The sequence below is a fragment of the Phanerochaete carnosa genome (assembly GCF_000300595.1).
Source record: "Phanerochaete carnosa HHB-10118-sp unplaced genomic scaffold PHACAscaffold_2, whole genome shotgun sequence".
In the NCBI taxonomy this organism is placed as follows: domain Eukaryota; kingdom Fungi; phylum Basidiomycota; class Agaricomycetes; order Polyporales; family Phanerochaetaceae; genus Phanerochaete; species Phanerochaete carnosa.
Genome location: NW_006767629.1, coordinates 3,375,929 through 3,398,888, shown reverse-complemented (window position 1 = coordinate 3,398,888; position 22,960 = coordinate 3,375,929). Strand labels below are relative to the sequence as shown.

At 55.2% G+C, this 22,960-nt stretch overlaps 7 protein-coding genes across 7 annotated transcripts; all 7 read left to right on the top strand.

Moving 5' to 3' along the window:
• Positions 1 to 153: 153 nt before the first annotated feature.
• On the top strand, positions 154 to 1,944 carry PHACADRAFT_250583 (uncharacterized protein). The gene is made up of 4 exons (XM_007392330.1): positions 154 to 339; positions 388 to 761; positions 821 to 1,137; positions 1,193 to 1,944. The coding sequence occupies exons 1-4, from the start codon at positions 213 to 215 to the stop codon at positions 1,929 to 1,931; spliced, it is 1,557 nt and encodes a 518-aa protein (XP_007392392.1). The 5' UTR covers positions 154 to 212; the 3' UTR covers positions 1,932 to 1,944.
• Positions 1,945 to 2,177: 233 nt separating this feature from the next.
• On the top strand, positions 2,178 to 7,670 carry PHACADRAFT_250578 (glycoside hydrolase family 2 protein). The gene is made up of 24 exons (XM_007392329.1): positions 2,178 to 2,367; positions 2,421 to 2,451; positions 2,512 to 2,630; positions 2,682 to 2,701; positions 2,751 to 2,850; positions 2,913 to 2,998; positions 3,054 to 3,408; positions 3,466 to 3,635; positions 3,691 to 3,809; positions 3,868 to 3,914; positions 3,973 to 4,066; positions 4,119 to 4,133; positions 4,191 to 4,403; positions 4,459 to 4,537; positions 4,607 to 4,681; positions 4,741 to 4,789; positions 4,862 to 4,905; positions 4,973 to 5,090; positions 5,147 to 5,583; positions 5,650 to 6,696; positions 6,765 to 6,853; positions 6,943 to 7,130; positions 7,189 to 7,325; positions 7,382 to 7,670. The coding sequence occupies exons 1-20, from the start codon at positions 2,200 to 2,202 to the stop codon at positions 5,906 to 5,908; spliced, it is 2,598 nt and encodes an 865-aa protein (XP_007392391.1). The 5' UTR covers positions 2,178 to 2,199; the 3' UTR covers positions 5,909 to 6,696; positions 6,765 to 6,853; positions 6,943 to 7,130; positions 7,189 to 7,325; positions 7,382 to 7,670.
• A 3,492-nt stretch (positions 7,671 to 11,162) lies between these two features.
• PHACADRAFT_250576 (uncharacterized protein) lies at positions 11,163 to 11,633 on the top strand. The gene has a single exon (XM_007392328.1). It carries the CDS (start codon positions 11,266 to 11,268, stop codon positions 11,542 to 11,544), a length of 279 nt encoding a protein of 92 aa, XP_007392390.1. The 5' UTR covers positions 11,163 to 11,265; the 3' UTR covers positions 11,545 to 11,633.
• A 206-nt stretch (positions 11,634 to 11,839) lies between these two features.
• On the top strand, positions 11,840 to 12,484 carry PHACADRAFT_250574 (uncharacterized protein). The gene is made up of 3 exons (XM_007392327.1): positions 11,840 to 12,030; positions 12,090 to 12,176; positions 12,226 to 12,484. Exons 1-3 carry the CDS (start codon positions 11,849 to 11,851, stop codon positions 12,332 to 12,334), a joined length of 378 nt encoding a protein of 125 aa, XP_007392389.1. The 5' UTR covers positions 11,840 to 11,848; the 3' UTR covers positions 12,335 to 12,484.
• Positions 12,485 to 13,136: 652 nt separating this feature from the next.
• Positions 13,137 to 16,834, top strand: PHACADRAFT_250571 (glycosyltransferase family 2 protein). The gene is made up of 12 exons (XM_007392326.1): positions 13,137 to 13,459; positions 13,531 to 13,764; positions 13,824 to 14,214; positions 14,267 to 14,434; positions 14,484 to 14,682; positions 14,736 to 15,085; positions 15,143 to 15,223; positions 15,278 to 15,394; positions 15,443 to 15,561; positions 15,613 to 15,808; positions 15,863 to 16,369; positions 16,425 to 16,834. Exons 1-12 carry the CDS (start codon positions 13,230 to 13,232, stop codon positions 16,476 to 16,478), a joined length of 2,646 nt encoding a protein of 881 aa, XP_007392388.1. The 5' UTR covers positions 13,137 to 13,229; the 3' UTR covers positions 16,479 to 16,834.
• A 147-nt stretch (positions 16,835 to 16,981) lies between these two features.
• PHACADRAFT_250570 (uncharacterized protein) lies at positions 16,982 to 18,439 on the top strand. Its single transcript, XM_007392325.1, has 6 exons — positions 16,982 to 17,051; positions 17,106 to 17,181; positions 17,237 to 17,626; positions 17,686 to 17,847; positions 17,906 to 18,110; positions 18,171 to 18,439. The coding sequence occupies exons 1-6, from the start codon at positions 17,023 to 17,025 to the stop codon at positions 18,314 to 18,316; spliced, it is 1,008 nt and encodes a 335-aa protein (XP_007392387.1). The 5' UTR covers positions 16,982 to 17,022; the 3' UTR covers positions 18,317 to 18,439.
• Positions 18,440 to 19,906: 1,467 nt separating this feature from the next.
• On the top strand, positions 19,907 to 22,796 carry PHACADRAFT_250566 (uncharacterized protein). Its single transcript, XM_007392324.1, has 18 exons — positions 19,907 to 19,975; positions 20,027 to 20,060; positions 20,114 to 20,418; positions 20,484 to 20,598; positions 20,647 to 20,735; positions 20,792 to 20,821; positions 20,871 to 20,943; positions 20,998 to 21,322; positions 21,373 to 21,447; positions 21,482 to 21,483; positions 21,564 to 21,685; positions 21,735 to 21,810; positions 21,865 to 21,904; positions 21,958 to 22,108; positions 22,161 to 22,202; positions 22,254 to 22,324; positions 22,386 to 22,464; positions 22,517 to 22,796. Exons 2-18 carry the CDS (start codon positions 20,051 to 20,053, stop codon positions 22,637 to 22,639), a joined length of 1,728 nt encoding a protein of 575 aa, XP_007392386.1. The 5' UTR covers positions 19,907 to 19,975; positions 20,027 to 20,050; the 3' UTR covers positions 22,640 to 22,796.
• Positions 22,797 to 22,960: the final 164 nt, after the last annotated feature.

The window sequence follows — 22,960 nt, the reverse complement described above, 5'->3', positions numbered from 1 at the left end:
GCTCCCGCGTGTTGAACATACGGCCCGAGCGGTCCGCAACGCCGCGATCATTCTCTTTTGATCGGCCAATCACTCGAGCGTGCCTCTTCCGCTCGGCGCTCACCGCCTTGAAACTTTTCGTGCTCGCTCTGCTCTCGAGTCATCGTCCTTGGGAGAAACCAGAGGTCCCATACAGCCTACTCTTAATTTATTGGCTTATAAACATACGGGAAATGGCTGCTTCGGCGCTCGTTCTTCCTCCTGTGACACCTCCAGACTACCACAGGATCATTTCACCATCGCTGAACGTTCCCAGCGACCCACAGACATCCATTCCCGTCGGTCTCTTGGCATGCCAACGTACATACACCATTCATCTCGTACTGGCGTGTGCTAATGTCTCCGTAGGCGATCCACTCCTTCGAGAATCGGCCACCACAGTGGTCAGCATTCGCCCTGCTGAAGCACCTCCGCAGCCCAAGCGTGCGAAGAAGGACAAGTCCGGTACACCACCAGCACCAGCAAGCCCTCTTCTCGAGATCTTGCTGCACGATACCGTTCTCTTCCCAGAAGGTGGTGGGCAGCCCTCTGACATTGGAGTCTTGACGAGTGCAGAAGGACACGCATGGGAAGTCGCAGAAGTGAAGCGCGCCGGAGGACATGCCGTGCACTACGTCAAAGTCGGCGAAAAAAGTATCGAAGACGCGCTGCACGCCTTCGCAGCTGGCACAAAAGTTAGTGTGCAGCTGGGAGATGCTGGTCTGCAGCGGAGGCTAGACCACGTAAGTCACTCGTGCGTTATCACCTACATCTCGGCATCATATCACGGATCATCCACCAGATGTGCATGCACACGTCTCAGCATCTCCTGTCCGCTGTGCTCGAGCGGCGGTACCAGCTCGATACGCTCTCTTGGTCTCTCACCGCTTACCCGACGCCGTCCTATGTGGAGATTCCCCGAGCAATGTCTGCAGAGGAGATCGCGGCCGTGCAAGAAGAGTGCAATCGCTACGTGTTCGAAGGCCGGCGCGTCCATGTAGAGGTGCAAGAGCTAGATGCTGACGGGAAGAACTACCGTACTGCATCAAAGGCTATCCCGGACGATTACACCGGCGGTGTGAAGAGGACAGTGGTCATCGACGGAATCGACAGCAACCCGTGAGTCAGACACAACGCCATTCAGCGAAACGACCCCTCACTACTGTTTGCACAGATGCTGTGGTACGCACGCGCCCTCATTGCACAACCTGCAGCTCTTCCTCCTCCCCCACACCGATTCTCTCTCCCGAGGCACTTCCGGCACGTCCACCTCTTCCGCACGACTCTACTTCCTCGCCGGTCCGCGACTCATCACCCACCTCACGTCCACACACAACTTCCTCACCGCGACCTCGGCGACGCTCAGCTGTGGCGGGCCGCAGGTGCCAGAGCGCGTGCAACAGGTCGTGGACGAGCGGCGGCGGGCCGTGAAGCGCGTGGAAGACGTCGAGCTCGAGCTCGCGGGACATGTCGCGCAGGAGATGATGCTCGCGCCCAGCGTCGCGTCTGCATCTGCGGCGGTGGCCGTGCTGCGGCGCCACCGCGTCGACGACAGCGTGAACGCGCTCGCATTCCTCGGCGCGGTCGCAACGGCGTTCGTCTCCGAGGCTGCCGCGCGGGCGCACCTCGTCGTCCTCAGCTCGTCGCCGTCGGCGCAGACGGGCACGAGCACGACGGTCGTGCTGGTGTTCGGGTCGGACGATAGGCGTGTGAAGGAGATCGGCGACGCGCTCAAGGCAAGGTTGGGTGTCAAGGGCGGGGGAAGGGTGCGAGGTGGAGTGGGAAGTTTACGGGTGTGTGGAAGGAGGCCAAGGAGGGGGCGGTTGTCGACGAGATTTTGGGACTTTGAGCTTCGAACACCAAAGAGTCGTACTTGTACTAGAGATCTATACGGAATGCTAGCTGCATATTAGGATGGTCATTGCCGAATCCACTGCTTGAAGCAGACTGCGCGCTAGACAAATAGCACACGGCGAAACTTCGGCAAACATACTGGGATCGCGCACCGTTCACGGCCGCTTTGGGCCACATCTGACCTGGCCGCAATATTATCTCTCGGTATCGCGAACCCATCTCCCAGGGTATAAGAGGCGTCCCACGGCGCAGCATGCGAGACCACAAACCGACTTAGTCTGCGTCTCTAACCACAGCACAGAGCTCTCAGGCGCAGGAAGACACACGATGGCGAGCTTGATCAAGACCGTCCTCGACGAGGGCTGGAGTTACAGCCTGGTTGACGCGCACGGTACGGACACGACTGGTGTCACAGAAGGCGAGTGGACGGCTGTGAAGCATTTCCCGACGACTGTGCACGTCGAGTTGCTGAGGGAGGGCAAAATCCCCGATCCCGTACGTCCCTCGTCAAACGTTCGAGGTGGCTGATGCTCACGATAGGCCTGTAGTTTATCGGTCTGAATGAATGGGATGTGCAGTGTGCGCCTTCATATCAGCTATCAGGCGCAGGTCAATTGCTGAACAGCCTGTGACGTCCAGGGGTCGGCGAAGCTGATTGGTCGTTCAAGACCAGGTTCTCCGTCGACGAAAAGCAGCTCGCTGCGCCGAATGCTGATCTCATATTCGACGGTCTCGACACATTCGCGACGGTGCTCTTGGTAAGTGTATTGCTTCTAATGAAGCATCTCGCCCTGACATCGGCGCGTCAGAATGGCACAAAGATTTTGGAGTAAGTACGTCTGCCGCATAGATCTACCTGTACCAACGCGCCCGCTCAGGTCGGACAACCAGTTTGTTGCACATCGGGTCTCTGTCGCTAGCTTGCTCAGAGCCAACGACAACGATCTAGTCATCGACTTTGCTAGTGCCTTCCGCAAGGTCTGCCAAGACAACTTCAATTTCTGAGTGGTCAGCTAACGGCTCGAATATAAACCGTCCAGGGTCGCGAAATTGAGGCGCAGCACGAGAAGCTTCATCTCTGGAACGGAGACTCTAGTCGCCTGCATGTCCGCAAGGCTCAGTACAAGTACGCCCTTCTCGCATCAGCGCTGACGTCCAGCATGTCTGACGTGTTATCGCAGCTATGGCTGGGACTGGGGTCCGGTTTTGATGACGGCCGGTCCATGGAAGCCGATCTCGCTCGAGACCTACGTCTCTCGTATCGCTGAGATCGACATTCGCACTAACATTGACGAGGGCTTCCAGGCTAAGCTCGATGTTGACTTCTCTGTGGTTGGTCCTGGGCGGCCTCTCACAGCGAAAGTCAAAGTCTTACAGCCTAATGGGCTCGAGGCAATCGATGCGCCAGACGTCAAAGTCAAGGATGGTTCTAGCACGTCTCAATTTACGCTTGAGAAAGATCGTTATGAGCTCTGGTACCCCGTTGGCTACGGGCAGCAGCCGTTGTATACTCTTGAGATTGTAATCTCGGACGAGGTACGTTAGCCCGCAACTCTCCTCAACTCGGGCTCCGGTTGAATTCTCAACATTTAGCAAGGCAATGTGCTCGACGTCAAGAGGCAGAAGTTTGGATTCCGCAACGTCAAAGTCGTACAGGACGAACTCGTTGACCAGCCAGGTCGTACGTTCCTCTTCGAGGTCAACGGCACCAGAGTTTTCTGCGGAGGCTCAAACTGGATCCCTGCTGATTCGTTCTTGACAACGTGCGTCGCGTCCCTGGCGAGCTGGACGTTTCTCGGCGCTGAGCTTGGCACGCAGCATGACACGCGAACGGTACCGATCATGGCTGCAGCTGCTCGTCGACGGCAATCAGAATATGATTCGAGTGTGGGGCGGAGGCATCTACGAGGCAGATGACTTCTATGAACTCTGTGACGGTGTGGTCTACCCGCTACCTAGTCTGATGGCGACTTCGCTGACAAATCTCGGGTTTAGAGCTCGGGATACTGGTCTGGCAGGACTTCATGTTCGGCTGTGGACAGGTGCGTCGCTTCAGTCGCGCGCTAGTTCGAGGCTTTGACCCCTGGACTTGCGGTCCAGTACCCCGCATACGACTCCCTGCTCAGGTCCATCGAGATCGAGGCAGAGCAAAACGTCAAGCGGTTGCGACATCACCCGTCTGTTGTCATCTTCGGTTCGTTCATCCGCTCATTCGGCACGCGCATAGCTAACCACGACTTCTCCAGCTGGCAATAATGAAGGCAAAGTTGCTTACGGTTTACTTCCGGTTGCACGTCATTAACACACTGTGCTTACAGACTACCAGGTCGCGGAGTCTTTCAAACTGGATTTGGATTATAGCGATGAGCACTCGGATTTCCGAAACACTACTTTCCCCGCACGGCACATCTACGAACGCCTCCTACCCTCCGTAGTCGAAAAGTACAGTAATATTTTTTACCACCGCAGCTCGCCTTACAGTGGCTTCGGGAAGCCGACTACGGACCGGACGTACGGAGACCTACATCAATGTACGTTAAGTCACGACCCGATGACCTCGATCGTTCTCATGCATGTGAGGCGCAGGGAACGTCTGGCACGGCTCTCAGGAACCATGGCACAAATGGGACATCTTGTCCGGTCGTTTCGTGTCTGAGTTTGGCATGTACGTCCCCTGCTCTTCGTCGCAGCATCCCAACGTGACCGCGGCGCTCACCAAACTCTCGATGTTCAGGCAGGGCTATCCCGACATCCGCACCGTGGACTATTGGCTCGGTGGCAACAAGGCGGAGCGATTCCCTCAGTCCAGGTGCGTGCCGCCATGTGGCCATTACGTAGTCATTATGCACTAACATACCGGAAATGAAGGACCATGAATAACCACAACAAAGCGGACGGTTTCGAGCGTCGATTGGAGGTAAGCGTTCTCGGCCCTGAGCCGGCTTCTCTAGTTTCGCACGGGACCTGTGCTCACTCTCCGGATCTCCAGCTTTACCTCATGGAGAACTTCAAGCATGCCTTCGACATAGAGAGGTGTGTCACTAGGTTCCCCAATGTGCCTCTTGCGTGCGCCGCCTGACCCCGCATTTGCTGTGCCTAGCTACGTGTACTACACGCAAATCATGCAGGCTGAAACCTTGGCATCCGCGTACCGGCTCTGGCGGCGTGATTGGAAGGGCAAGGGCAGGGAGTACACCGCGGGCGCCCTGGTGTGGCAAGTGCGTCTCCGCTCCCTCGCGCACAACCGCACCCCGGCTCACGCCTGCGCACACAGATCAACGACTGCTGGCCGGTGACGTCCTGGGCGATCGTGGACTATTTTCTGCGCCCCAAGCCGGCGTACTTCTCCATCAAGCGTGAGCTGCGTCCATACACGGTCGGCATGGCGCGCAAGGACGTCGCGACGCACCCCGACGCGCTCTCCGCCGCCCGCGTGAGCATCGAGAGCCGCCTCGAGATCTGGGGCACAAACAGCACGCTCGCAGAGAAGAAGGTCACGCTCGACGTCGCGTCGTTCGACCTGCACTCGGCTTGGACGGACCGCTGGACGCAAGACGTCGTCCTCGCGCCGAACGCCGCGACCGAGCTTTGGGCGGGCACAGTTCCCGGTCAGCCGACGCGGACGAAGCTGAGCGACGCCCCGCGCACGATCGTCGTCTCTGCGCGGCTCCTCGATGAGGCTGGTGCCGTGCTCGCGCGGTACACCAACTGGTGCGTCATTGCTCTCCAGCCTTCTCCCGCTTTCCCATGCTCACGCCAGGGGTCGTGTGCGCGCAGGCCCGAGCCATTCAAGTTCATCCACTACCCTGCTGTGCAGGATCTGGGGCTCGAAGTGTCTGTCGGCGCGGACGGCGAGTCTGTGCAGCTCTCGACGCAGAGGCCCATCAAGGGCATCGTACTTGACGTTGAGGGTGAGGAGGTGCAGTGGGGAGACCAAGCCATCGACCTCGTGCCCGGCGACCCGCAGGTGATCAGTGCCGTGGGTCTCAAGGGCAGAACCGTGAAGGCGCGCTTCTTGGGAGATGGTACGGCTTGAGAAGGTGCCTGCCGGGGGCGCCTCCCTCGGAGGCATCGAGATCGACAGCGCGAAGAACTAGAACGGTCCGTAGGCAGATTAAAGAATGCATCTGTGAAGAATGGATGATGGATCGCGTGTTACGAGGGAGCCAACATTTTTGTGTGGGCGGTACGCTGTGATGGAATGGAGAAGCTACTCCTCTTCAAATTGCTGAGAACCTCGACTTCTATCGTCATGCCAGGCTGATTGGATGCGAGACGCGGACGCGAGATGTCATTACCAGCCAAGCAATGCAGAGATTAAGTACCGCCACGTAGGCTACAGAGTGTATGTACGTCCCCGTTAAGGAGACCTAAGCGACGGATAGTTGTATCATACAGACTTTACAGATCGTGTGAGCGGGATGGGAAAACAAACAGAGACGTTGTACGAGTGCAATTGAGTCAGAAACAATAATTCAAGGTCCAGTTTATAGCCAACAGTCAACCCAAGAGACGAGAGCATGGCGGGAGTGGGGAGGACGTGGGCAATGCTGAGACAGCCAGGGCCCCGAGAGCGCCCAAGCGTCTCATTATAATGATGACATAGGGGGTCAGACGACCAATGCAGCATATGAAGGGGGACGCAACGCAGAGATTGAAAAGCGAGCGGTCGGTGATGAAGATGTCGATGGCAGGCGTGCGAGAGCGAGAATGTTCTAGTGTCTATGAATCGTTATTGGATGGTGCACTTGGGTGCTGGCGGTTCTGTCTTGCTATTCGGAGAAGCCTTCTCAATCTCAGCGAGACAGAGCTCAAAGACCTTGCCTATAGGCACACGACACATGTCAGAACGTCATTCGAGCGGAATATGGAAACGTGTAGAAAACACGCACCAACGTTGGAGTTGGTCTTCGCACTCGTCTCTACCCAGGCTGCGTGGTTCTGCTTCGCGAGCTGCTGGCCCTCTTCGGGTTGCACCTGCCTAGATTTTTGGTGAGGTGCACTGATCAAGGGAGCAAAAATTGAGGGGACTCTCTCCAACCGACAACACACATCAGCCCCACCACGTACCTGTTCAGAAGGTCGGTCTTCGAGCCGACGATGACGCAAGGTATTTGGTTAAGACCACAGAAATTCACAATCTTGTCGTAAACAATCTGGATCATTTCGAAGGACTTGCGAGACGCGACGGAGTACACGAGCACAAAGCCGTGTATTCCGATAGCGTGTTTGGAGTTGAGAATGGTGTATTCATCCTGGGGGAATTGTGGTGAGTGTTCTCGGAAGGATGAGGGAGTTAGCAACCGAGCGTACCTGACCAGCGGTGTCTATGATGTCACAATCATAGTTCGTGCCGTTGTAGTTGATCGTCTTCGAGAACGTACTCTCGATAGTGGGATAGTAGGACTCGACGAAGTGACTCTCAATAAACTGGATAACGAGCGAAGACTTGCCTGGGAGGTCTCGTGAGTGTGAGGAACAAAGGGCGCTCGGCGGAACAAACGCGTACCGACTGAACGGGAGCCAAGGACTGCGATCTTGCGCTTCTTGATAACTTCACCGGGCATGTCGAGTGGGATGGGAAGGGAAAGCGGTGTGAAGACCGGACGGTCGTGGGGTTATTATACGGAGACGTTAGGTAGGTCGGAAGGGTAAGAGATGAAGAGGGGTGGAGATTGAAGTAAAGGGTGTCGGGTCTATTTTCCGCGCCGTTTCTCCGTGGACGCCGGACGGGGGTGTAACGTCGGCTACGGTGGCGAGGGGCACCTATCGTGCGCGTCACCGGTGGCGAGGGCGGGCTAGGAGGGAGGGCGAGGTGTTGGGCGGGAGGAAGGAAAGGGGTATTTAAGCGTTACATGAAACGGACATATGTAGGAAAGGCAGCGACCTGCAAATTCTGGGTCGCCGGATCGGTGGACGCCGGCTAAACAACCATCCAATGCTCGTTTTTTGAACATAGACCACCCTGCCAACCGCCAGAACTCTACACAGAAAAATATCCAGCGGCCACGTCGCCAGAGGTCCACATCCAAGGTCTCGCAGCCAGCGGCTCGCGCGGTCTCTAGTCTCTCCTCCTCTCTCCCACCATCTCTGATCCCAACTTCGCCCGCTCCTCTGGCTATCTCTTGCCTTGTCCTGCGACCACACCCCCGCATGTCTTCTCAAACGCCTCCGAACGTGCTTCTACCAGCCTGCGCCTGGTGTGAATCCTCGCATTGCTTCCTTCGTCTCGTGTCACCCTCCCCGGCTCGCTCGTCGGACGCTGTTGCGAATCTGGCCTCCTCAGCTGCCGCTCTCATTTCTCCTGCTCGAGCTCCGGTCTCTTTACGTTTCCATTGGTCCCCTTTGCCAAACTCGCCCTCCAAGTTTCACTTCCTCCTGCCCTGCTGATGTCTCGCATGCATTTCATGGCCCGGCCCAAAGTCATCATATATCCTCCCGGGTGTCATGCGTGATCCAGTTGGTCAGCCCTCCGTACCATCTCCGGGCGATCGCGCGCAGGCTGTCCATACAGGTCTCGGAACGGCCACCACACCAAGGTCTAAGCGAGCCTAGAACGTCGCACGCATTCTCTGCGCATCCGCCTACATACGACCGGACCCAACTTTAACCCCCGAGCTCCGAAGACGTATACGTACTCTACACTCCCTGCAGCACTCCAGCGGAGCTAGCACCAGAGATAAGGCCGGCGTATATGGCAAGCCACGCTTCTCAAGGCCTGCAACGAGGCTGCCCAGCTACTAGGATGTGCGATGTGATATGGCAGCGGTGCCTGATATCCCAATAGTCATCTATCATGAACTTTGCTCTAGCCGGGGATACATTGGCCAGAAGAGGGCGTACCGCTCAGGACTGCGCAAGTGGATATTCTGCCGGACATTGTGGCGGGCGTGCTGTGTTCTTGTGGTGGGAAAAATGACATGCATGCCGACAGTCCGACACATTGCTATTGGGTACGTCAAGCTATTAACACATGGTGCTCCAGTCTTTCCAGGAACAGTTCGTGTTGTAAGGAGCTTGTCGCTACGCCACGCCGCAGAACACATTATCCTCCCAAGATCCATCTCTCTCCGTTCCCCTTCTAGCCGAGCAACTCCCATGGTATTCCCTCGCGGCTTGGTCAAGCCACATGAACCACCACTTCCGACTGTCCTGCAAGCCCGAGGAATTACCCTGTGCAATGTCATGCTCTGATGATGGAAGATGTTGCTAGGAACAAGGTTGCGGTGTTGCCACTCTGGATCCGCCCTTTACACACTCACTTGTGATTTCGGAACACGTTCGCGGTCGACGCAGGGACGATGGTCTTGGAGGCCCTGACCGTCGGGAATTTCCGTCGCAAAGGCTTGTTTTTAGGCCTCTCTAGACATAACTTTATATAGCCGACTGAACGAGATACATAACAGTGACACATTGCTGGACGCCGGAATGCACTGAGACGCATGTGCGTGTGGCGCGCGCCCTGGTATACGTTTACGGCGCGATAAACTCCCGACGGACTTCGGCTCAGATTGTGAATGGCACCAACGGGTGATAAAGCAGAAAGCCAAAGCGACATGGCTCGCCATAAAAGAGCGATCGACGAATTCCGCAAGGCATCGTCCGGACGCTTGGAAGGCTAACAGCGGAGATGGCCTTTTGGCATAGCTTTTTTCGTGGCGGGCCCATGTGCTTAGCTTGCCACAGATAGCAACAGCCGCCACCACGGACGCGGACATGTTCCATTCCATTCATGGAGATGCACCGTATCATGGGCATCGGAGGAATTAGGAAGGCGCACGCGCGACATGTATGATGTCCGACGCCCGCGGGTATAGCCAAAGCGTTGCATGCAAGGGCTAGCACTGTGTATCTCTTACATGCCGCATCGGAATGTCGTAAGGAGGCGCGTCTGCAGGGCCGCGAGAGCGACTTAAGGACGACGACTGGTGATGGTTGCCACAGCCTGGCCACCACGACGTACTCGGAACACATACGCCAGCCTCGGTAGGGCACTCACGTCCCACGAGCAGTCGCAGTGCGGGAACCGCGCAACGGACTGGGGGCCACGCGCAGAGGCGTGACGGCAGCGTCCCAGGTTGCAGTGGCGCGAGACGACATAGTGGCGACAGGGCGAGCGTGGCTAAGCCTGGAAGGGGAACGTTGGAGGCGGCGCGGATCAGACATGAGTGCATGAGCACCCGCAGCGGGCCGTCCTTATCTACGAAACGCTCATCGCAGGCATAGCAATCAGGCCGCGTATGCTCAGGTGCGACGCCGCCAGAGGCGGTTCCGAATTACACAGCGATGAAATTGGGACAGGCGGACGCGGAAACGGGCGGACTTGCGCAGCAGGAGGCTTCAGGCTGTACCCGAGCCCGTTGATCGCTGGGCTCTCGCGACAACCCCCTGCGAGTGCTCTTGCCCTACAGGGCATCATTTGCCTGGGCGGTGTCTGATGAAGGGAGCCGAGGGGAGCCGACGGCCTGCGAATTCGAAGATGCACAGCAGCAGACAAGATTTAGCCTTTGTGAGGCAAATTCTCCGCGGCTTCGGGCTGCACGTGCATCGCGACAATCTGGACATTGCGTCCGCCGGGGCGGTCACGGCCGCAGATACGCTTCTCCTCGGGCTGCTTCGCGCTCGATTTTCGCAGGCTGATCGGTAGCAATGGCGGCAAGCTGCGGATTTGTTCATTGCGGGAGAACGGGGTGACGCCACTATCTGTCTCGCTCGACTCTTTGTTGGGCGATAAGAGACTGAAGCAAGTCGCGGCTTGGTGTATAAAATGGGAGCAGTGTAACGCGCAAAGGCGCGATGGATTGAGCGGATGGAGAGGCGGCCAGGCTTAGCCTTGATGCTCTTGGGATGCCGATGCTTCGCTCGCGGCGCACCAGACTTAGATTTAGCCGGAATCTTGACCCGATGGCTTTCTATGTAGAGCTATCGTTTTGGACTCCGTGAAGACTGGACTGGTACATCGTGTACAGTCTTCTGCCGTCGCAATAATTGGAAGGGTGCGGGGAACAAAAGCACCCTCGGAGGATTAGGCCGTGAGTGCTTCATGTCTGTTGGCTGCTAGCGTGAGTGTTGGTGAGCTATCTCGTCAAGGAGTGATGATTCATATTCAGAGTTCCGAGCAGCGACGCGGAAATACCTTGGTGATTCCGTGCTGCTGATAGGGTCGAAATAGACATTTAGAGAACAAAAAAGGGCATGGTTGACAGCTCACCGCTGCTGTTACAGCGATAAGGTCGAAAAGCCGCCCTCAATAGACGAAAGCTTTGTCAATTTGCGTCCTATAGCAGAGCATAGAAGGTGGGACTCACAGGACAAGTGTGATCTACGCAATATACGCGCACGTCATGACAGCTAGGCAGTCTATAACATTAGCATGAGGAACTATACAATCAAATGTACGTCATCGCAGGAGAACAGTGGGTGGTAGTAGTGCTGCTGAGCCGACCGGTGTTCAGCATGAGCAACAGGCAGATCGTCGAGTTGCTGTATAGTGATGATCTCAGAATTAATCATTCGATGGAAGACACAGTTGTTCATGACGACATCAACTATCTTGTCTCGGTAACCATGGTTGTCCAATCTCCTTTGCCGAATCAGATAGATGATCCACCTGTCTCGTCGAGATCGCTCAGCGCGAGAGGGTCGCTAGCCGTTTTACTTACAGTCGAATAGATCTTGCCACCACTCATCCAGAGAGAAGACGATCCGGGGGATGAGAGTCACGAAGTTGAAAAAGAAAGAAAAATAAGTAAGACATGAGCGGAGCTGGACAAAGAGAGCTGGGGGTCAGCCGTCACGCGACCACGTGATGAGCGTGTCTCTCTCACGCTCCACGTGAGGGTTCATTTTGGGGACCTGAAGCTGCAGCGCGAAGTTCAAACCTATCCTTCCAACCAACATCCACGTCTTCAACGTTCGTCCCCCTTTACTAGCTCTCCCCGCTCTGCTCCGTTCTTCGCTCTAGAGAATCAGCGTCATGTCCACTACTTCGACCCCCGATGCTTCCCCCGCGCATGTCCAACCGCTGCACAATCCCTCTCAGGCGGCGCGCGTCGTTGTCCCACAGGCACCTCTCGGTAACGCGACGAACGGAGGTGCATCCTTCGCACCTGGCATGGGTGCAAAGGCTCTGCTCGCCAAGAGGATGACGAAGAACGTGTAAGCCCCATTGCCCGCCTCTGTACGATAGACGCTCATCTTTCATTGCCGGATCAAAGAAACCCTGCGTTCGTTTCGCCAACGGACAATTTGATGACACCGTGCACGAAGAAAATCAGTGCGGCAAAGAAAAAGACTTTTGCCAAGTATGTGCTTTGCTCGATGCCGTATGATAGCTGCTCACCGGATTGGCAGAGGCGCGGCAAAGCCTATGGCTCCGCTGTTCTCGCAAGCTGAGGCTAAGGGATCCGACTCGAGTGGCGACGAAACGAAGAAGATGGACGATGACGAGAACCCGTTCTAGATCCTTTTTACTTTTACGCATGATGTTACGATCTTATACGACTGCCCTCTCTGTCTCATGTATTCTTCCTCGTTGATTCGTTCTCGCTCTGCTGTCTTTGGCGCCCATCGTCTGGGTCGTTTGTACTATGGCTGTATATCCTCCCTTTTTATGGAACCACGCTTGCTGCGTACGGCCGAGATGTCCGCCGTCCCCGAACACCGTTCACTGCCTAGGCAACAGGTCACGGCCCAAAATTGACTTGGGAAGCTGGGAAGAGTGATTACCGTCGGTATCCTCGGGGGCCCAGGCGCTGCGACGTCTGAAGGAGTCACTAGAGTCGTTCACATTCACGCCTCTTTGTTTCCCTGTGCGGTGCGGACAGCTCATAGTTCAACGTTCAGGCGCGGCGATTGCTGTGAATTTACGCAGTACAGTACAGGTATGGCTGTTTCGGCGCACCTCGCCCATCAACAGATTCCGAAGCGCACAGCTCCATCTGCCGATCGATGAACAGGCCTTTATTTTTGTCCCTTCTCCTCCTCGAGAAAGCAGTAGCAAATACAGGGAAATATTGCAGACGGAGGACGCAACGCTCCAGGTTGCTGCTGTGCCATAGTCGCCGGCTAGCTTATTTTCTCGTCTCATAAATGGGCTTTCATCAGTCGGCAATCAAGTGCATACAGCGAAGCAGTTATTGCAGAGCCTTTAGGCGCTTGCAATCAGGCCAATGGCTGTGTAGTTACGAGCAGGTGTTCGGGGTCTGAAAAAAGTATAACTTGTCTCCGCCTCGACAACAGCCAAATCTGCACTCAACGACTCCCACTCACCTCATTTTTCACCTCCAGGCGAGGCAGGCCACGTCCTCCACGCATCCCTCCTCATTGACGTCTAATCCTCAACAGCCCCACAACTAATGGCCGAGGAACACCGTCCGCCGTTGCCCTCTTTCACTTCTCAGTCCAGCCTGAGCGAAGCTGAGCACGACCCGTTTTCTGATCGCCCACACATCGCCTTTCACGAGGCACCACCGAGTGCCTATGCAAGCACGACTTCGCTCCCTGGTGAATTTGGGACACAAGGACAGTATGATGACGATGAGGTAGAGAAGATGCCCTTGACTTCGGGTGGGCTGTATCCGCCAGCGTAAGTGCCAGCAATATTGCCTCTTGCATCTCATTTTCCCCTGCCTTGTACTCATCTTGCGACTGCTGCAGCCCCATGGACCCTAGTGCATACGGCGACCCGTATGGGCGCCCGCTGTCGGTTGCATCCACATCAAGTGGAGGTGTCGAATCAGCCTGGAGACGTAGACAGACCATCAAGCGTGGTGTCACTCGTAAGGTCAAGCTGACCAAGGGTAACTTCATCACGGAGTATCCGGTGCCTACACCTGTATACAGCGCCATCGAGGGAAAATGGACACAAGACGCGCGCACAACGGAGTTCAGGTAAGCGACACGCAGCCTATTCGTGGGCGCGCCAATGCTGAAACATTCTCGTCATCTAGCCACATGCGGTATACAGCTGCGACGTGCGATCCTGACGACTTCTCAGAGGCAAGCGGCTACTCGCTGCGCACGAAGCAGTACAACCGCTCGACGGAGCTGCTGATCGCTGTCACATCTTACAATGAAGACAAGACTCTGTACGCGCGTACGCTGCATGGTGTCATGCTGAATATCCGAGACATCTGCAAGACGAAGCAGTCGAAGTACTGGCGTCGCACCGCAGAGGAGGGTGTTCCTGGATGGCAGAAGATCGCGGTCGCGCTGATCATCGACGGTCTCGAGCCTATGGACAAGACTGTGTTGGATATCTTGGCTACTGTCGGTGTCTACCAGGATGGCGTCATGAAGAAGCAGGTCGACGGGAAGGAAACCGTTGCGCACATCTTCGAGGTGAGACGGCAGTGCGTAAAACATAATGAGCGCTTTCTTAACACCCTCGTAGTACACAACACAGCTGTCGGTGGATGCTACGCCGCAACTGGTCGTTCCCCAAGGCGACGATCCCAACAACCTCGTTCCCGTACAAATCATGCTCGTCATCAAAGCCAAGAACCAAAAGAAGATTAATTCTCACCGCTGGCTGTTCAATGCCATCGGCAAGATGCTCGAGGTAATTACATGTGGTTATCAATAATACGCAATGCTCATCCTGCCTGTAGCCCGAGATTTGTGTCCTCCTCGATGCTGGTACGAAGCCAGGTCGCAAGTCGATCTACTACCTCTGGGAAGCCTTCTACAACGACGCCAATCTTGGAGGATGCTGCGGAGAGATTCATGCCATGCTTGAGGGTGGAAAGAAGCTTCTGAACCCGCTCGTCGCGGCCCAGAACTTCGAGTACAAGATGTCAAACATTCTAGGTGCGTGCATGTGCTATATCCGCAGACACGACTCATAACGAGGCGATGTACAGACAAGCCTTTAGAGAGCAGTTTCGGATACGTCTCTGTATTGCCTGGTGCATTCTCAGCGTACCGGTACCGCGCTATCCTTGGTCGGCCTCTTGAACAGTACTTCCACGGTGACCATTCGCTCGCCGATCGCCTAGGCCCCAAGGGTATCTACGGCATGAACATCTTCACGAAGAACATGTTCTTGGCCGAGGATCGTATCCTCTGTTTCGAGCTAGTCGCGAAGGCCAACGAAAGGTGGACGCTCACATACGTTAAACCTTCCAAGGCCGAGACAGATGTACCCGAGTCTGCTGCTGAGTTGATCGGCCAGCGCAGGCGTTGGCTCAACGGTTCGTTCGCCGCATCGGTGGTATGTACCCGCATGCTATTTCGGATCAAACCAGTAAATGAAGTCGCTATTTTTCAGTATGCGCTCGTCAACTTCTTCAAGCTCTATCGATCTGGCCATGGCATTGTCCGAATGTTCTTCTTCCACGTACAGGCGTTCGTACGTCGTTGTCGCTCATTCATGCAAACTGGGTCACCTGACTGTTGAATTTAGTACAACGTTTTCTCTCTAGTCTTCTCTTGGTTCTCGCTGGCAAACATCTGGCTGACGTTCAGTATCATCATTGATCTCGTTGCCGACCAGACCCCTTTCTTTGGTTCAGCGACGGTGGTACGTACCCCGCGTTCATGATGAACCAATGATCTTATAGGATTACAGACACACTGGGTCAACGAAGTTCTCAAGTGGATATACCTCATATTTTTGGCGCTGCAATTCGTCCTTGCGCTCGGTAACAGGCCAAAGGGTGAACGCATGGCGTACGCTCTAACGTTATGGTGTGTATTCGCCGTAGCATGCGCATCAAGTGTCTGACTGGCATCGCGCAGGGTTTACGCTATTCTTGCGGTGTACCTGCTGGTCTGTTCATTCTACTTGACAGTGAAAGCATTCGAGAATATTCCCACCCTGCTCGAACAAACTAAGGGGAGCGTGATCCTGGCAATCCTTACCGGGCCTATCGGTGCTCTCATCGCCGCTGCTGTCTCAACCTTTGGCATCTACTTCGTCGCCTCATTCCTCTACGTAAGTTGTCCATGCTTAGCACTTCGTCTCGGCTGTTGCTTAACTTGCTTTTAGCGCGACCCTTGGCACATGTTCACAAGTTTCTTCCAATACCTTTGCCTGGCCCCAAGTTTCACGAACGTTTTGAACGTCTATGCCTTCTGCAACTTGCACGATGTCTCGTGGGGAACCAAGGGTAGCGATAAAGCCGAGGCGTTGCCGTCTGTCAGTTCAAAGAAGGGCAAGACTGAGGACACTGCTGTCGTTGAGGAAGCGACGCGGAACAAGGAAGATCTCGAGGCGCACTTCAAGGAGACCGTCACCCGTGCGGTCACCAAGCTTGAGGTCAAGGAGGAAGTCGAGAAGCCAACGATGGACGACGAGAACAAGACATTCCGTACCCGGCTCGTTGCGTTCTGGATGCTCAGTAACGCGGGCCTTGCGGTCGCTATCGAGAATATCAACGGTCTGCCAACTGGCAATGAGGCTCAAGACGAGGCAGGGCTTCATGCGAAGCAGAACATCTACTTCGAAGTTATCCTCTACTCGACCTTCGGTCTTGCGGCTGTGCGCTTCATAGGGGTAAGTGCATCATACTCCTGGCAGTCGAACTATGTACTCATGTCACCTTCATCAGTGCTTGTACTACTTCCTCAAGCGGAACTTGTTCCGCCTCTGCCGCAGAAACTAAACAGACACGAGCTCATCACGATGCTTTCCATATGCTCCATTCCACTCCTTTTGATTCTGGGATACCTCGTACTGGGACATGAATTGACGTACTTTGAGTTGCTTCTATACCCCGCGCATGGGGTCGCCGTCTGATAATTTCTACTATGTAAATGGAGATGTCGCCGCCTATCCTAACTCGCCATAAAACCGTTCCGGATGTCTTGTCGCACACTATGGACTCTCTCGCATCTTTCACATCCCACTCCTCTCTTTTCCTCTCTCTCACTCGCTAGCTAGAAAATTAGGACTCTACTTGAGTAAGCAGCTTTCGCATTGTTTCGAGCTTTGGCATGAATGTGAAGCCTGTGATTTCCCGGCACGCCCTAATCGAGTTTGTGACCCGGTTCCGATTTGCTCTGTCCCATCATCTCCGCGTGGGCAGCACATAAGTTATATTAAGAGCCCATGGAATGTAAATCTCGCTCTTGAGCAGCACTCTCGCGGCGCGAGCTCATATACGCCTAGCAACTGTGTAAGCTAGTGATAGCATCCGAAGACGGGCCATGGCGAATACATCTGTCGTGTTGTACCAGTACGTCGCGACAGTCCTATGTTCAAGTCCTGGAAACTCACATCCAACCGTCAGCTACGATGCGTCGCCTTTCTCGACTAAGGTTAAGAACATGCTCTTGGTCAAAGGCATCCCCCACAAGCTTGTCGCGGTACGTTCGGCACGACCCTTGTGTCCACACGCGCAGTTCTGAACACTGACGACAGGTCCCCATACAACTTCCTCGCCCCGAGATCACTGACCTCCTCGGGTTGACCTACCGACGCATACCCATTGTCGCCATCGGGAACGACATATACTGCGGCACGGATCTCATCGCGTCCGTCCTCGAGCGCCGCTTCCCGTCTGCTGCAGGCTACAAGCCGCTCTTCCCGCCGCGCGCGGGAGGCGGCAGGACCGACGCCACGCTCGCAAAGCTGCTCGACCGCTACTGGGTGGGCGACGCGCTCTTCTCGCTCCTCGCGAACAGCCTGCCGTATGCCAAGTTTGACGCGAAGTTCATCGAAGACCGCCAGCAATGGCGAGGGGGCAAGATCGACGCGAAGGCGCTCGCGGAGAAGCAGGGCCACCGCAGCAGCGCGATCGCCTCGCACCTGGTGTGTCTGTCAGCTCTTGTTGTGTTCTGTGGGACGAGTAGCTTATGTTAGGTGCCCAGGCGTTGATTGAGGAGCAGCTCGCAGACGGGCGTCAGTGGCTGTTGGACACAGAGAGCATCGGCTTGGTGGATGTGTCGGCACAGGTGTTCTTCACCTGGGCACGATTGTTCAAAAATTTGAGAGAGATTTTCAGTGCCGACGCTTTCCCGCAAACCCTCGCCGTGAGCTGATGCTTGCTTCGCATGTTGCTCACGCCAATTAAACATTTCTTTCGCACAGTGGATCGATCGTGTGGCCAAGCATATCAAGGAAGCACAAAAGAGCAACGCTGCGACCCCCGAAAAGTTGACGGCAGAGGACGCAGCGAAGCTGATCGCTTCTGCTTCACACGAGGATGAGAAGTCGGTCGGCTTCGAGGCCGTCGAGGCCGCTCGATTGAGCGTGAAATTGGGTGACATGGTATCGGTCTGCCCCACGGACAGCGGTATGCTGCTATACACGGAGTTATAGCTTGTTGCATTGCTGAAATGTTCACTTGTTACAGGGAAAGTGCCTACAATCGGGCGGCTCCTGGCACTAAACCGAGAAGAGTCCGTTGTGGAGATTAAGGGGAAGGCGGGCATCTTCCGCTGCCACTTCCCAAGGCTGGAATTTGCTGTGCAGCCCACACAGCCCACCGCTAAGCTTTAGGCCTGGTATTGGTCATGCTTACATCTCACCACTGGATTGAATGGAAGATATATGTTACGACCAGAGTTGCCATGTACGGATTGCCATGTACGCGATGCAACTTAGATCCACGAATGGCGACTTCGTACTTCGGAGAAATAATTCGTGGAGTTTGTGGGCTTAAATTTCGTTGAGGCCGTTCTCAAAGAGCTTATTTGTGAAGTCGTCCTCGAGCACATTTGCGTTGATCCAGCTCAAAGGGGATAAAGCGGAGATCGCGTGTAAGGACTGCACCGTGGAGTGTGGAGATCATCTCAACAGTCGGTGAGTTTTGGGGTTTGTAAGCTTGAAGGGTTTACGACAAAATTAAAACCACACTCATAGCCAGATGATGCTGCGTGACGTTGTGGGAATTGCTTTCAGCCTTGTCTTCATATTAATGACCACTGTTTTCGTGGAGAGTTTCCACGCGCGCCCCTTCGTGTGTGGATGATTCTGACGCCCCAGATGTCTGACTAGCGAACGACAGAGGTATCCGGAGTCCCCCCAGGGGCATGCTTAGGCGACAGACGTGCGCCTGGCCAGTCCGTCGTTGGGTGCCAATCATTGACTCATGATTATGAGCGTGAAACAAGAGGAACCAGAGACAGATTAGATTTTCCAGTGTCTTCTCGTGCTTCATTCAATCTCTGCCACAGTGGCGACGGGAGCGTGGCTGTTTTCTCCTTAAAATAATTGTGCCTCAATCACTTAGACTTGTCAGAAGGGTATACTTCAAACCTGGTGAAACGAACCCTCGGGGCGAACTTCGACAACCACGTGAAGCGGAAGCGCCGACGTTGTGGCGTTGGCTCTGCGGTGTTTCTTGTACGCTGGATCTTCACCTTTAATGTAAGCCAGGCAGTTATGGGATGTGTGTCTCGTAAAAGTCAAGACTTGTCCACTGCTGGATAGAGGTAAACACACAACAGCCTCCGTATAAGTGAGGCGGTAGCTAGTACCGTGGGCACGACTCCCGTATGACACCAATGAGCTGCACTAGAGAAAGAACCAGCTATCGCAGACTGTCCAGCTATACAGTAGTCAACGACTCATCTCGCAAGACGAACTCAGGCGGCGGGGTCGTGTATTCTGGTCATCACGAACGCTGCGAGCGCCCACAAATGCCTTTCCGCCTTGTGCTAGTAGTGTAACAATGTACGTATCAGTGGGGAATTCTCTCGAATAAATATCTCGTAGAATACGATATGAAGCCAAAGGTGACCTGGCTGTGGCGTCGCTCTGCCTCGCTGCGGCAACGAGAAAGCGTCTTTCTGAGGCTGACCCGGGCCCAGATATGCCCTGGGATAACTTCTTGCGGCCCCGTTAGGTTTTGTTATGGTTTTCGGGAGGAGAATGTAGGTGGCGGTCATTAAGAGGGCGCAGCTTGACCCACGTGGGTTATCTATCGGTTGGTGCCCCACGTGGCGCGCACCCCGCCGCGAAGGCGCCCAGAGGAGGGGCGACTGTTTGCAATTGCGTCCCTGCTGTGAGTGCCAGCGACTTCGTCCTCGACCACCACGACGACCCCGCAGTGTGGGCATGGCTACCCCCGCGCCCCCCGCACGGCCAGCAAACGCTGCGCCTGCTGCTCAACAGAATGAGGACTCCCCTTGGGGTAATATCACGGGCATAATCAAGGTGTGTCTCCTCTACTGTCGAACCAAGATGCAGATGCTCATTCGAATACAGCAAATGTTCTTCGCTTGGGTTATTATGCAAGTTGGTATGTTGGGTTGACTGCACGCGCGGTTTGAAATGGTGTTTATGCCTATGTAGTCACTAGATTTTTCGCGTCCAAGACGACACCAGAGGCTCCACCTCAGCCGCAAGTTGCGCAAGTTACACAAGCTACACCAGGCTCTCCTGCAGGGGCTGCACCAGCGGCAGTCATCACGCAAGCCTATCCTGCCTGGCCTCTTGGGATTCCTCTATCCATGCACGTCTACCTCACGACTTCTCCCCATCCGTCCGGCGTATTCTCTCCTCACAAGGAGGATCTCCCATATTTTGTCTGGGACAACGTTACTTTTGGAGATTGGGACGACCATAGGACCGTTGCGTACGATGTACGCATCCCAGAGGTATGTTCTCTTCTGCATATACCACGAGGACGTGCATACAGGACCTAAACTTGACTGTGTCGCAGTCCGTCCAGCACAACGGCTCTATGTGGGCCGACATCTTCTTGTGCCGAGGTGGTGCCAATCCGAATCCGAGCAGTCCCATGTTTGACCTGGAAGCCGTCCATCATGCTAGGAAACGTGCGTGCATCCCAGCGCCAGCTGGTGCCTGAGCTGAACATATGACAGTGTTGACCAGATACTTGCCGAAAGCCAAAGTCCGAAAGGAGAAGAGTCTCCTGAGCTCGAAGGAAGAACTCGAAGCTGAGGAGTCAGAGGTAGGTATTGTTCTGAAACGCTGCTTTGTACGGTGCTAATACGTGCTCGGCCGCAGGCGGACATTATCACATCGCATTGGCACACAGTGCGTATCATGATCAGTGACTGAGACTGCAACTTACCTTGTGATAAAGAATCTCACACTTGCGCTGATCTCTGATGCGACAGTAGTCCCCGTCAGTCAGCTGCCTGCTCCTATCGCGCAGCGTAAGCGTCTAACATACCAGAACGACGTCGTAGTTGGCTAATGTTGGGTAACAGACGTCACATTGGCACCAGAGCGGGACGAGACCGGCACCAAGGGCTTCTACAAGCCAATCATATTCCCGAATGACTTCTGGCACCTCCGCTCGCAATACATCGAGATCAACACGACAACGCCCGTTCTCCCGCTCGAAGTCACCTTCCAGCCGATGGTATACTGGAAGTTCCAGCTGTTCGCGCAGATGGCGCACAGCTTCTCTGAGGCTGCGAAAGAGAAAGGTGCCGCGGGCGGCGCGGAGTTGGACGAGATCAAGCGGATGTTGGTCGAGACCAACCCGTGGTTCCTCGGTATCACCGCGCTCGTGAGCGTGCTCCACGTCTTGTGAGTTTCGCGTCGCATTTCTCCGGGACTAGTCTGACGGGGCGCGCTAGATTTGAGTTCCTTGCGTTCAGTTCGGATGTCGCGCACTGGCGGAAGAAGAAGGAACTCGTTGGAGTCTCCGTTAGGTATGTCCGTCTCGGCGTCGTTGTGTAGCTGCCGAAGCTGACTCCCGCATTTTCCTAGAACGGTGCGTCATGTGTTCTGGAGACTCTCACCTTGGCAACCTGAAACGCCTCGTTCTAGATTGCCACAAATGTGGTGGTTCAGATCATCATTCTGTTGTACCTCATTGATAATAACGAGGATACGAGCTGGATGATTCTCATGGGATCCGGTGTCGGTGTGCTCGTCGAAGCGTGGAAGGCGAGTGCCGACATATAGTATGTCCACCCGTCAGCTGACCGTCAGATAGATTACAAAAGCCGTGGACATAACGATCGTTTCGTCGCCCCCGGGTTCACTGCTGCCATACAAATTTGACATCAAAGGTCCGTGTTCGCTGCTATTCTCTTCCGCGGACATTAGACTAACGCCGCGTCCAGACAAACATGTTCTCAGTGAGGATGAGAAGAAGACGCAGGAGTAGGTCGCAACCGTGGAGTCGTACGATCTCATTTGCTGATGCCCGCCCGCAGATACGACAAGCTAGCGTTCCGATACGTCGCATATGTCACGATCCCATGCCTTGCGGCGTACACCGTGTACTCGCTGTTGTACGAGACCCACCGCGGCTGGTACTCATTTGTCATCAGCACCCTGACGTCGTTTGTCTACATGTTTGGCTTCGTGAGTCCTTGTAGCTGGGCGTGCGACTGTGGCTGACACGAGGCTGCGACAGGCACAACTCGTCCCGCAATTAATCATCAACTACAAGCTCAAGGTTAGTGCGCCCGCTGTTCGCTTCAGCTGCGACTGATGCGATTGGGCGCAGAGTGTCGCGCACATGCCGATGAAGGCGATGATCTACAAGACGCTGTCCACAGTCGTCGACGATCTGTTTGCGTACGTATTTCTCCTGGTCGGATCGCGGACAGAGTCTCATGCCGTGCGCGCGTGCTTGCAGGTTCTGCATCAAGATGCCGATATTGCACAGGCTGGCGTGTTTCCGGGACGACGTCGTCTTCCTGGTATTCCTGTATCAGGTATGCGCACGACACGCTCTGCCGCGAATGAATGCTGACGTTAGGCGAACAGCGGTGGATATATCGGATTGATCCCAAGCGGGTGAACGAGTACGGTCAGGTGATGGCGTCTGACGCCGTTGCCGTTGCGGAGAAAGAGGGCGGGGACGGGAAGGAGAGCAGGAAGAACAGGTAGAACGGCGTTACCTCGAGCATGGCACAGTTGGGATGACTGCGGCCGGAGCATGGGCAGTCCTTCTCGGGTGGTATGTGAGGCATCTGATACTGGTAGCATGGTTGTGGCCTGGCGTGTTTGCGAATGCGCGTCCGCCACGCCCAAGGCTGGATATCAAAGACATGGCGCGATGTGTGCACGGACGGTCAGCTGGGGACCGCTTATAGTGGTGACTGAATTCAGGGGTGCACAGCTCTGCCCCGAACCGCACATTTCATGTCGAAAACTCGGTGCTCAACTGCCTCGCCTGGAGCTGCGCGCCGGTGGGAGCGATGGCTGACT

Excerpts from the sequence above, each read along its gene's own strand:
- PHACADRAFT_250571 (XM_007392326.1), top strand. The coding sequence starts at position 13,230 with ATGGCCGAGGAACACCGTCCGCCGTTGCCCTCTTTCACTTCTCAGTCC. Across the intron at positions 13,765-13,823 it reads GCGCGCACAACGGAGTTCAG|CCACATGCGGTATACAGCTG; the intron begins GTAAGCGACACG and ends CTCGTCATCTAG. Across the intron at positions 15,224-15,277 it reads TCTTCCACGTACAGGCGTTC|TACAACGTTTTCTCTCTAGT; the intron begins GTACGTCGTTGT and ends TGTTGAATTTAG.
- PHACADRAFT_250583 (XM_007392330.1), top strand. The coding sequence starts at position 213 with ATGGCTGCTTCGGCGCTCGTTCTTCCTCCTGTGACACCTCCAGACTAC. Across the intron at positions 762-820 it reads TGCAGCGGAGGCTAGACCAC|ATGTGCATGCACACGTCTCA; the intron begins GTAAGTCACTCG and ends ATCATCCACCAG. Across the intron at positions 1,138-1,192 it reads GACGGAATCGACAGCAACCC|ATGCTGTGGTACGCACGCGC; the intron begins GTGAGTCAGACA and ends CTGTTTGCACAG.
- PHACADRAFT_250578 (XM_007392329.1), top strand. The coding sequence starts at position 2,200 with ATGGCGAGCTTGATCAAGACCGTCCTCGACGAGGGCTGGAGTTACAGC. Across the intron at positions 2,631-2,681 it reads CATTCGCGACGGTGCTCTTG|AATGGCACAAAGATTTTGGA; the intron begins GTAAGTGTATTG and ends TCGGCGCGTCAG. Across the intron at positions 5,091-5,146 it reads CGGGCGCCCTGGTGTGGCAA|ATCAACGACTGCTGGCCGGT; the intron begins GTGCGTCTCCGC and ends CTGCGCACACAG.
- PHACADRAFT_250570 (XM_007392325.1), top strand. The coding sequence starts at position 17,023 with ATGGCGAATACATCTGTCGTGTTGTACCA. Across the intron at positions 17,182-17,236 it reads TCCCCCACAAGCTTGTCGCG|GTCCCCATACAACTTCCTCG; the intron begins GTACGTTCGGCA and ends CACTGACGACAG. Across the intron at positions 17,848-17,905 it reads CTTTCCCGCAAACCCTCGCC|TGGATCGATCGTGTGGCCAA; the intron begins GTGAGCTGATGC and ends TCTTTCGCACAG.
- PHACADRAFT_250566 (XM_007392324.1), top strand. Across the intron at positions 20,419-20,483 it reads ACGATGTACGCATCCCAGAG|TCCGTCCAGCACAACGGCTC; the intron begins GTATGTTCTCTT and ends ACTGTGTCGCAG. Across the intron at positions 20,599-20,646 it reads CGTCCATCATGCTAGGAAAC|TGTTGACCAGATACTTGCCG; the intron begins GTGCGTGCATCC and ends AACATATGACAG.
- PHACADRAFT_250574 (XM_007392327.1), top strand. The coding sequence starts at position 11,849 with ATGTCCACTACTTCGACCCCCGATGCTTCCCCCGCGCATGTCCAACCG. Across the intron at positions 12,031-12,089 it reads AAGAGGATGACGAAGAACGT|AAACCCTGCGTTCGTTTCGC; the intron begins GTAAGCCCCATT and ends GCCGGATCAAAG. Across the intron at positions 12,177-12,225 it reads AAGAAAAAGACTTTTGCCAA|AGGCGCGGCAAAGCCTATGG; the intron begins GTATGTGCTTTG and ends CCGGATTGGCAG.
- PHACADRAFT_250576 (XM_007392328.1), top strand. The coding sequence starts at position 11,266 with ATGTACGTCATCGCAGGAGAACAGTGGGTGGTAGTAGTGCTGCTGAGC.